An 11,518-nucleotide genomic window follows, 5' to 3' on the forward strand; every position below is an offset into this window, starting at 1 on the left:
ACTTTTAACCAGCAAATGTGCTTGTTAAGTATTTTATTACCTTAATTTAAAAGATGAATTAATGTTCCTTTAAGAAATTTTTATTGATTTGATTGCCAGCTGTTTGTTGGTTTTTCACTTTTGTGTTGAAAAGTGCCCAGAATTCAGGATGGATGCTTCAGTAATAAATAAAATAATCCCATGGACAGCAGCTAGTCTGTGTTGCAGAAATGAATGCTCATTCTCCATCGAGGAGGACTGCATTTGAGGTAGTGAAAGGAGCAGGTCCTGCTTCTGTGTTTGTACATCTGTTCTGTTCTCTGATAGTTCAAAGGCTGCTTAACTTCTTGGTCCTACGGTTTAACACATAACATTACAGTACCGTTGCTCTCAGAGGTGCACGTCCTATGGCAGGGGTGGCTGAGCCGCATGCGGCTCTTTTGCAGTTAAAGTGCAGCTCACAGAGGCCCTCCATATACCTCCCCCCATTCTCCACCTACCTCACTGGGCTGGGGGGAAGCTTGTGGCTTCTGCCCTGCGGCGTGTTGGTGGGGCTTCAGCCCCACGGGGCATGACTGCCAGGGCTCAGTGCTTCAGCCCCGACACTCCTCTCCCTGCGGGCTGAAGTCTGAGCCACGGCAGGCACACCCAGCTCTCAAACTTCTGAAGATTATCGTATGCGGCTCGGAGGGTTAGTAAGTTTGGCCACCCCATCCTATGAGTATGTGATGTATTGCCTGAGGTACCATTCTCTCTTCCTGATGATCTGCGTTCTTCAGGAGAGATTAAAGGAGCAGCCTTGAACATTTTGAGCAGATACTAACCCCTTATTGGGGTGTTTATGGGGTTGCACATTCATAAACAAAGCCCTTTTCTTCAAGATTACAACTATTCCTAGAAGTTGCCCTTCTAACTACGGGGTGTAGTACATAGGACTTGAGTGTCCATGGCTGACAATCCAGCAGTTTTAAAGAATTCTCAATTCATGTAGGGCCAGATTCGGCCATCTATAACGCATGTTGAGTAGTATTGTATTCTTCTAGTCCCACTTTGTTTAGTGGAACTACCACTGGGGTAAGGAGCTAGACAATATGAGTAAAAGCACCCGAAGCTAGTCCTTAATGTTAAATGAAAGACACTGCCCCTTTGCAAAAGAATCTTTGGAAGCTAAGCATTTTGAATGCTGAAAAAGACGTAATTCTAATAAGTCATTTCCACTTAAGGCATACCTGGGTGGCCAGGGATAGAGGCCAATTTTTATCAAGCCAGACTGACTTCTTGTGTCCCTGCTGCTTCTTCAGTTTCTTTCCTTTCTCTGGTGTCCTCTTTTCACTGTAAGAAAATCTATATACATAGATCAGAGGTCATGTAAGAGAGAAATTTTTTACCCAAGACATCTGTCTTAACCAGCCTGCACTGTAATGGAGTCCAATACAACTTGATGTTCAGTGCTTAGATACTGCAGTGATTGTGTTATAGGATATGTGACAAGTACCCTTGAAAATAGCACTGTTAAACAACAGCCAAAGGACAATAATGGACTGTATTTTTGCTTTATCTAGTTACCTGAAACTTAACTCTTCATTTTAGGCAACCCTAAAGATGCTGCTGGATCACCTGAAATTGGTGGCGTCTTATCATGAAGTAAATAAGATGACGTGCCAGAATTTAGCTGTGTGTTTTGGGCCTGTCTTACTGAGCCAGAGGCAGGAGACCTCAAACCATAATAACAGAGTCTTTACAGATTCAGAAGAGCTTGCTAGTGCCCTGGACTTCAAAAAACACATAGAAGTTCTTCATTATTTGCTCCAGCTATGGCCAGGTAATAAAGTTTATGAAAAAATTCTGTCTGATGAGAAAGCAACATCATCAGATCCTAAAATATAACCAAATCTTTTACTGTGTGACTATAGAGTGTGGTTTACAGGGTATACAAACGGTATTGGGACTCTTGTCAGTTATAGCAGCAAAGAGTCCTGTGGCACCTTCTAGACTAACAGGCGTATTGGAGCATGAGCTTTTGTGGCTGCATACCCACTTCTTTGGATTTATGGGTGGGTATTCACCCACGAAAGCTCTTGCTCCAATACTTCTGTTAGTCTATAAGGTGCCACAGGACTCTTTGCTGCTTTTACAGATCCAGACTAACACGACTACCCCTCTGATACTTCTCAGTTATAGGTTAATATGTCACAACATACAACTTGGTGATAAAAGAGACCACAGTAATTTTATTATCTATTGTATCCAACTGTTGTTTTATTAAAATGTATAATTTAGTGGGAGATCCTGTGCTTTGGTGATCTCTCTACCACATGAAAATGACAAGATTTAAAAGTGCACATACAAAAAGCTGTTTTAGTGCCTTTTGTGTAGTGTTCTCAAGCAACTATGATAATAAAAATAGACAAAGGTCAAAAACCTCACCTACTGGGGTAATGCTCCTACACATGACCTAACTCAGGTTTCTGCTGTGTTTGGCATTTTACCGACTTTGGCCTGAACAGGTATAGATTCTTTTGGTTTTATGGCTTCTTAAATTGCATGGACAGACCTGCTGAATTATTGTTGTTTGTATTACAGTAGTGGCTAGAAGACCCAGACAGAATTTGAGACGCCATCTGTACAACTATGTAACAGAAGGCTTTGCGGAGATAGGTAATGAGCCAGTTTCTGAGAGGGGTGCAGGGCACCCATAACTCCCATTCACTTATTGCAGGTTTCATGTGTTTAGCAGCTCTTGGGAACAGGCTCTAGTAGAAGGGAAGTGAAACTTCGATATTTTTAATGAACCTGCCAGGATGCAAGTGAAGGACATAGTTCTGTTCAGATCTGTGCTTCAGAGGTAGAAGGATGTTGCCAACTTCTCGTTTCCTAAGGTATTCAGAGACCTGATCAAAGCCCATTGTAGTCAATGGAAAGACTTGCATTAACTACAGTGGGGTTTGGATTAGGCCCCTTATAAATTATTTTTGAACTTTTTCTCCTGCTTAGTAGCTAGCTATTGAGCTGGCGTCTTCCCTTATGAAAACCCTGCAGTAATTCACAGTAACAGGCTCAGCTATTGTAGTCTCAGGGTTGTAAACTGGAGTTTGAGAAAATTACGGGGGGGTCTTTAGTATCTTTTTATAATAGTTAAATATTCCCTGGCCAACAGAATCCATCAGTCACCTAGAGATACGTAAGTGGGTGGAAGATGAAGGTCTGCTATATCTCTTGTTTCCTGACATGAACAATCAGTGAAGCCCACTTAGTTTCATAGTAATCTGATTTGTGACAGTGATCAGAAGTAATCTCTTCCATTACCTACCTGCTTGTTAATACGTGTTTCTCAAATGTGCACAGAATGAACATTTTTATTTTTGAGATTGCAGAGGTTAACTATAGTGATTTCATGAAATATTTTCTCATCTGTTTTGCCTTTAGGACATACTAAAGCCTCTTAGGAAACTTTTGATTTGCGTTAAAGTATCCATTGAAATATGGGATAAAACTACTTGATATGAGGTTTAAACTAACTGAGATTATTTTTTTAACTCAAACAGAAGAAATCCTTGTTCTTTTATGTAAGATTAACAGCAGATCTACAAGAAATGTCTGAGGGTATGTTGTGGCATGTGTTCAGGATGGCAAGTGATTCAGGTATAAGTGAAGTATGAAGGACATCATATATTCTGCATATGCCACGCTTATTACAGAAAATCTGTTTCAGAAATGTTTGAGAATAAATATTTGTGTATCCCTTTGCCAATAAATCCTTAATACCAAGAGTCAAAATACAGGACCTGGAAGGAGAGGAAAATCATAATTATTACAAAACCTAAAAATTTACCTAAAATAGTTTCCCCATACATCATCATGTCACAATTGAATTCAAGGTTGATATCTATCATCTGCTTAGGATAGAATAAAAATGCTATACCTTTTAGAAAATGGGAAATCTCCCCTTTTCCAGTGATATATAGCAGTGGTTCTCCAGCTCTTTTTATCTGCAGACAACTCGCAACAGAGAGAGAGCTGCCCAATTTCTCACTGGATGGTTCTGAAAGCATTTAATTCCAGAAACCACCAGGAAGGAATCCTGGAACTCAGGACTGTGTGAAAGACAGAATTAAATATTTCTCTGGCAAGTTGTGCAAGAATAAATAAATAAAAGTTAATGGCCGTTTGAAACTATTTTAAGTTTAAGTTGAAACCGTTTTAAGTGTTTCTCCTGGAGGGGGAGATGGATTAGCAGACAAAGTGCAGGTCAGGCATATGGGCACAATGAATGCAGTCTGCAGTTTATTACATAACTACATAAGTGGGAATAAAGGTGAACTTCAAAAGTTTATTAATGTTTTTGTTTTTTAAGATCACAAATATATTTACTAATATATTTTGAAGTAAAAGTATATGGAAATCCAAGTTTTTAAATATTAATCTTGTAACTCCACCAGCTGTACCCTAGCTCAGTGGTTCTCAAAGCCGGTCCGCCGCTTGATCAGGGAAAGCTCCTGGCAGGCCGGGACGGTTTGTTTACCTGCCGTGTCCGCAGGTTTGGCTGATCGTGGCTCCCACTGGCCACGGTTCACCGCTGCAGGCCAATGGGGGCTGCAGGAAGGGTGGCCAGCATGTCCCTCGGCCCGTGCCGCTTCCCGCAGCCCCCATTGGCCTGGAGCAGCAAACCGCGGCCAGTGGGAGCCGCAATCAGCCGAACTTGCGGACGCAGCAGGTAAACAGCCCAGCCTGGCCCGGCCCGCCAGGGGCTTTCCCTGAACAAGCAGCGGACTGGCTTTGAGAACCACAGCCCTAGCTCACATTTTCTTGGGGGAAGATCTCAAAGTGGGTGCTGCTTTATCTAGCTAGTAACTTTGGTTATTATCTGTTGAGAGTCTTTAGAATGATTGACTGAAGTAAGAGAATTGTTTGAGAAGGTGTAATCTGTCTTTGGGTGGAGCTGTGAAATGCGAGGGGGTGAGATGAATAAACAAGTAGAGGGAAACGTGAGTCTTCTGCAGGCTTGTTTGAAATTACCACAAAAAATTCCAAATTTCTGAAGAACCATGGAGAAGTGTTTTTTAAAAGTACCCCAAGGTTTCCCATACTACATTAGATACTGATCAGTATAAATAATATTGTGGGACAGACAGTGACTCAGCCTTCATGCATACCTCTTTATCACTATCACAAGAAATAACTTCCACCCTGGGAATATCACTAGGATCAGTGCTGCTGCTGCCAAAAATGTTTGGCACAAAATCACTCTGCACCGGAGGCTAATGCCATTTTAAGGTCTACAACAGCTGCAGCATTCATCTGTCTGTGAGCACCTACTTATGCTTTATATCCTGGCAATAGAAACAATGAGTTTGTTAGGAAATTTAAATTGTGTAGCGGAAGAATAACCCAGTATAAGTTTGCAAATTCTCATCTGTTCGGTTTGGGGTATTTTGTTTTGGATATTGAAATTTCTAATGCTCACTGCCAGTCAGATATTCTCAGCCGTTAGACCAGCACTTTGTGGGGAGCCAGTGTTACTTCTGACTGTCTCAGCAATCTTATGAAGCCAGTCAAAGGGCCTGAGGGGATGTCCCCATCAGAAGAACTGGAACAGCTGCTTATCAAAAAGATAAATGGCAGTGCTTGATCTTCCATATTCTTCTGGTCGGACAATGATCATGTCATGGCACTGCCTCCACACTCAGGGGGCCAGGATTCCCATTCCTTCAAGATGTAACAAATGTACACCTGTTTCATCGTGGATGTGCTTTAGCATAACGGCTCAACAGTCATTGACTAATACTGGAGCTGCCTGCTATAGGTTTGGCTAATTCAGCCTACAGAAATGAAAACATGGGTTGTATTTCTAGTCGCAAATTAAGGTGGGATTTGAACCAATAATGTACAGTACCTTTGGTTTACAAGAATTGTGCAGAACAATGACTACAGTGAAATTAAAGTAAAATATGAATGCTTAAATGTAAATCATTCTTCTGAGGGTAAAAAAGAATTTGACTCAAGAAGGAAAGAGCACAGTCTAGTGTCTTAAGCTTAATCTTCCTGTAGATTTAGCAAATTTGATAATAAACATGTTGTTGTGCAATACTTCGATTTCCTTATTTTTCCAAGTGAAAACAAATGGTCCTTGTTCAGTGGGAGAGTGTAAAGCTGGCAAGTTATTGTTAACCCATTGACGCTTCATCTTAATGGAGCAAAGTCCAAACAGAAAGACTTTTGTTAATGTAAAATAAAACAAAAAGCCAAAAAAGTTATTGAAGATTACTGTGGTATACCTAAAATGAGACTAATGTCTTGCATAGAGACCAGTTATGGGTCCAGAGAGGAGAACATTTGAGACCTCCCGGGACTGAGACCTTTATGTGTCCCTAACCTCTGTTTGTCAGAGGGTGGAGATGGATGGCAGGAGAGAGATCACTTGATCATTACCTGTTAGGTTCACTCCCTCTGGAGCACCTGGCATTGGCCACTGTTGGTAGACAGGATACTCGGCTGGTTGGACCTTTGGTCTGACCCAATATGGCCGTTTTTATGCTTAAATATAGAGGACATTAATTAAAAAGAGACCGAGTTGGAATCTTCCTGATCTCAAGGTATTTGTGTATGCTACATTTCTAGAGAATGCATAACCTGCTTGTTTAATTTCAAGAGGTAATAGTCTACTGCACAGCAGAAAGAAGTTCAGATATTTAGGAGGCATGGGTCAGTAAAAATATTTGTACTGTTTACCATAGGAAGCCGATAACAGAGGAGGAGTCTTAGTAACTTATGCTGTGTAATCATGAGTTCAGGTAACAAACCGTCAAACCTGTTTGAGTGTATTTTATCTTTGACATGGAATTATGGCTGCTTAGATAAATTAATACAAAAGAGCTTCTATTGGTAGTGCATAAAACTTCGAACAAAAGAGAAATGCAAGAGTTCAACTCTGATGTGCCTTCAGCTTCTCTAGGTGTTTCTCGAAGTGGTATTTTTATTGTGTTTTTAACCTCTACATGCTGTGCCTGTGTTTTGTTACACCATTTAGTTTGGAAGAGGCCTGTGAGCTAAGCTGTTTGCTTTTATTTGACCATAGCTAGATGGTGATTAACTCAACTGCGTGAGTTAATCAATGCTCTGGAAGTTTTCTGTTTTTAAATAGACTTTTTCAGTTGCGGATTAAATATGGCATGAATCTTCAAAACTGGGCCTTCCACTAGATTTTCCTTTTAATCTAAGTGATGTCAGACAATGGCAGAAAAAAATAATAGTGGAATGTGTTGGCCATAAGTTTGCATGTATTAATGCATGTTTTGAGTATGTAAAGTAGAGTGAAATAAATGGACAACCTTTCGTTGCTGGTCTCTACTAGCAGTATGATTGTTATGATTTTCATTAAACTTCTTCTTTGTTCTAGTGCAATGTTCAACTGCCAAAGAATCAACATACTCAAACATGTTTCCAGGGAACCAGTCGTCTTTGAATTATCTGAGACCCAAGAAGCAGCGGCCTCAGATGTTGAATTTGAGCAGTACTGAAATGTCAGGGGTACTTAGGCCCAGACCAGCCAGATTAGACAGTCCCTCAAGTAATCGCTATGCAGGAGACTGGAGCAGTTGTGGGGAAAACTACTTTTTGAATCCAAAGGAGACCCTAAATGAAGCAGACTATGATGATGTTCCTTCAGAAGATACAGAAAGTGGGGAAGATTGCAGCAAAGTAGATGGACCAGATAGACTGATTGAACACGCAAAGTCCATGTCTAAAGAGCATACATTTCAGACCTATTTGACAATGCAAACAATAGATTCAGCAGTGGACCACAGAGTAAACCTCAAAGACCTGCAAGAAAGTATTGATACTCTGATAGGAAACTTGGAGCGGGAACTCAACAAAAACAAACTAAATATCACTTACTAATTTCCTTGCATGATACCTGCTGTTGATACCTCCCTGTTCCTCCACCCGCCTCCTCAAAAAAGTCTGTCTGTCTGGTTTTTCTAATGCATTGTGGAATAATCTGTGGCCTCCCTTCGATAAACAAATCCAATTTAGCCAATCCATTATTGTGGATAATTTTTCTTCTCATTAGAAGAATACATTGGCCTCACCCTCCGTGGTTTAAGTTGGCCTTTTAGACTATGCGAAATGATGTTAGGAAGAAGTGATTTCCCCCCTCACCCCGTCAAGGTACTATGCACTTATGAAGCTTGGACAGTATGTGACAGGAGATAAGGTGCCATCTTTGTCTGCTCTGTGTAGCAACAGCACTCTTCGTTCCTGAAACTTTATACCTGGTACGGACATTCCTCTTAGTAGAGGATTAGTGTTTCTTGGCCTGTGATTTGCAGCATGAACTTTAGGTAGATCCCATTCTACCATCTATGTCACCTTTTCATTTGCAATGCAAAGGCTGCTATGAAAAAATGCTTTTTATACATATATAAAAGTTTAGCTGTACAAAATATTATTGTATTCCTGTATTAACACTTTTCAGTAATTATTTAAACCTGCAAAAGTTAAATATTTTTCTAACCTTGTTTGTATATATTTATGTACATGTTTGTATAGTTATATTGGGAAGCGGGAAATCTGAATTAGATAAGGAAACCGTTTCTAAAAAGCTCCACATTGTGATGCCAAAATAAGGATTCGCTTGAGCAATGTAGCATTTGATTTTACGCACAGAAATATGTGCCGAGAGAGAGGACATAGTGAATGATTAATATAAATGACCTTGTGTCACATGTTGTGCTTCAGTTCACAGCTGTTGACTATTAACTACATTAAGAAACCATCCAGTTTAGTTTTAAGTAGTATTCCAGCATTTCCTAAGTGTTTCCAGTGAACCTGTCTGTTCCCTTTAAAGGTGCCCTTCAAGCAAAGAAGGGGGATAGAAAGGATTGTGCTATTTATTTTTTTTAATCCTTTCTGATGTGTGAAGAAGGTCTGAAAGGGTTTTGGGTTTTAAAGCTGTTATTTGGGGAGAGGGTGTGTGCTTTTTTCTTTTATCTTAGAAATAGCAGACTGTTAAATCTTTAATGTCTTTGGAAGTCATCTTGCATGATTCAGATGTTCATTGGGAACTTGGAGGTGATAAATACCTATGAAAGGCAGTCGTGTGACACCCCCCCCCCCATCAGTGTTTTAATTAAATAGGTGTTAACTGAAACAAACAAAATCAAGAGTTTTAAACAGTCAGAATGAAAATCACATCCCCTCTCAATCAGATTTCATTTCCTTGGTATCTGTGATCTCATAATATAGTCATACCTCCCATCAGCTAGAGTCTTCCATGGCAGGCAACTGAATTTCTAAAATAAAAAAAGCTGAGAATTTTGTTTAATTTTTTTTTTAAATCCCAAGCCACCTTTGTAACATCATAACAAGCAAAAGGGCACAAACCCATTGTTTTTCTTTTATAGGTCACAGCATTTTTACTGGGAATTAAAACATCCAGTCTTAATCAACTAGCAGTATAGGATTTAATTTTCTTGTTTCTTTTCACTATGTCCGATGCATCCTTCCATATCTTTCCTATTGCCCTGTAGTAAGTGCCTTTAGCTAGTACATACTTCTATATATTGCCAGGTTTTATAATTATTTATTTGCAGTAGAATGGCATTGAGAATTAGGGTACAATTTTACTACCTTTTTCTAAAGGAATATCTTAGCATGGTTTCAAATGATTTATTCATTCTCATTAATTTATTTTTGTTATAAGTGTTAAAATATGCAATACAATATTGTTTTAAATGTAAATTTAATCTGACACATTTATCAATAAAGCAATGTATTTTTTTAAACTTTTATACAGAATGTGTATAATTTTAAAACTATAAATTTTAATTCTAAATAAAAATTTGAATTGAGAATAAAATGTGATCAAGTCTTGTAAGTGATTATTTAAAAACATACTTTAATTAAAGCTATCTACTGTACACATGCTTTGGCAGAATATATTATTTGCTCGATAGATACTCTAGTGGTTTGCAGAATTTTTTTTTCAGTCACTTGGAGAATTTTGTTTTCTAGATTGCATTTGCATTCATATAGGATTTTTAAAAAAATTAATGCAATAGCATTTGTAGATCTGTTTTTGTAAGCAACTTTGAAAAGCAGTCTGGTGGCACCTTAAAGACTAACAGATTTATTTGGGCATAAGCTTTTGTGAGTAAAAACCTCACTTGCATCCGAAGAAGTGAGGTTTTTACTCACGAAAGCTTATGCCCAAATAAATCTGTTAGTCTTTAAGGTGCCACCAGACTCCTTGTTGTTTTTGTAGATACAGACTAACACGGCTACCCCCTGATATTTGAAAAGCAGTGTTTTTGATGGCAGTTCTTGGTATGTTACAAAGATATGTTGACAGTTTTGGTTAATCGGTTTCCATATTGTTTTTATAAATATATTTAGCATTAAAATATTTTTGTATAAATATTCTTTGGTAAACCAGACTATTTCTTACATTCTCTGTGTTTACAGTATAGACTACAAAAGGGTCCATTATGCAAAAGTATTTGGTGGAAATTTCTTTTTTTTTTTTTTTTAATGTACAGATGTATTTCCTAGGCTGAATAGTGCATTAACATTTTATGCAGCAAACACATTGCTTTATCAAAATTAATTTAAACTTTAATATCTTAACAACATTAGAACACAGTAATCAGATGACCTGTAATGAATTACTTGAATTAATGTCAAGCTCATGAGTTGTTTAATTATACTAGCGCTTCCCTTTTCAGAGATCTTGTATAAGGGATCTAACTGCAGGTAAACAAAATTTATTTTGCAGTTTGAATGATTGTGGTTGCCATGTTTGCTTTTAAATGGGTTATGACAACATCCTGTAATATCTTGGTGTCCTGTAAACATTTTGTTTGTTATATACTGTGCCTATTCACAAATCTGTTTATATAATATTTGTTCAAGTTGCATCCTTCTGTCAGACTTAGCGTTGTAAAAGATTCTTAAAGAGCTGGATTAGTATGTGAATTCCCCATGACCAGGGAAGTTAAATGCAGGGATTAGAAGAGCGTAGTTCTAGCAAAATGGAAATTAGCATTTCTTCTAATAGATAGGTCTTCATGGCATACAAGAGATGAGCCTCAGGTTCTGCAGTCTTTACTCAGGCAAAACTCCCAGTGAACTCCATGGATAAGCCTTGAAATACTTATTTAGTAATAAACTACAGTTTCTTGAGTTCCCCATTTTTTGTGTGTTTTTTCCAGTACAGCTCATGAAGGTGGTAGTGCAGTGGTTTGCACTCTGCAGGGTCTCTTACTACCAGAAGGGATGTAAAAACTAGATTTTACAGCACATAATATAATTCACAGGCAGACTGTCTTTGAGCTTTGTGGCCTTTCTACTGTCCCAGATAATGAAGAAGTTAGATGCAAATGAAGATAACACAGAAACATGTCAAGAAATCTTACCCAACTCACAAATACGCAAACTGCTTTCCCATAAGAAAAGTGTGGTCATTTATATATTTGTACACGTGTCTGTTGATGCACACACAGCATGCCTGGGGAAAGCACCAATCAAACGACTTAATTTA

At 38.6% G+C, this 11,518-nt stretch overlaps 1 protein-coding gene across 9 annotated transcripts in view; it reads left to right on the plus strand.

The window, feature by feature from the left end:
- Positions 1-9,838, plus strand: part of SYDE2 (synapse defective Rho GTPase homolog 2) — a 50,327-nt gene extending 40,489 nt beyond the window's left edge. For 3 of the 9 annotated variants that reach the window (XM_054038452.1, XM_054038444.1, XM_054038450.1), the window contains exons 6-8: positions 1,570-1,801; positions 2,563-2,637; positions 7,376-9,838. In XM_054038452.1, coding sequence (XP_053894427.1) covers positions 1,570-1,801; positions 2,563-2,637; positions 7,376-7,878 — 810 coding nt within the window. In that variant the 3' untranslated portion in view covers positions 7,879-9,838. The other 6 variants (XM_054038445.1, XM_054038451.1, XM_054038446.1 and 3 more) reach the window with 5 other exon arrangements.
- The last annotated feature ends 1,680 nt before the right edge of the window (positions 9,839-11,518 follow it).

Source organism: Malaclemys terrapin, chromosome 8 (genome assembly GCF_027887155.1).
Source record: "Malaclemys terrapin pileata isolate rMalTer1 chromosome 8, rMalTer1.hap1, whole genome shotgun sequence".
In the NCBI taxonomy this organism is placed as follows: Eukaryota; Metazoa; Chordata; order Testudines; family Emydidae; genus Malaclemys; species Malaclemys terrapin.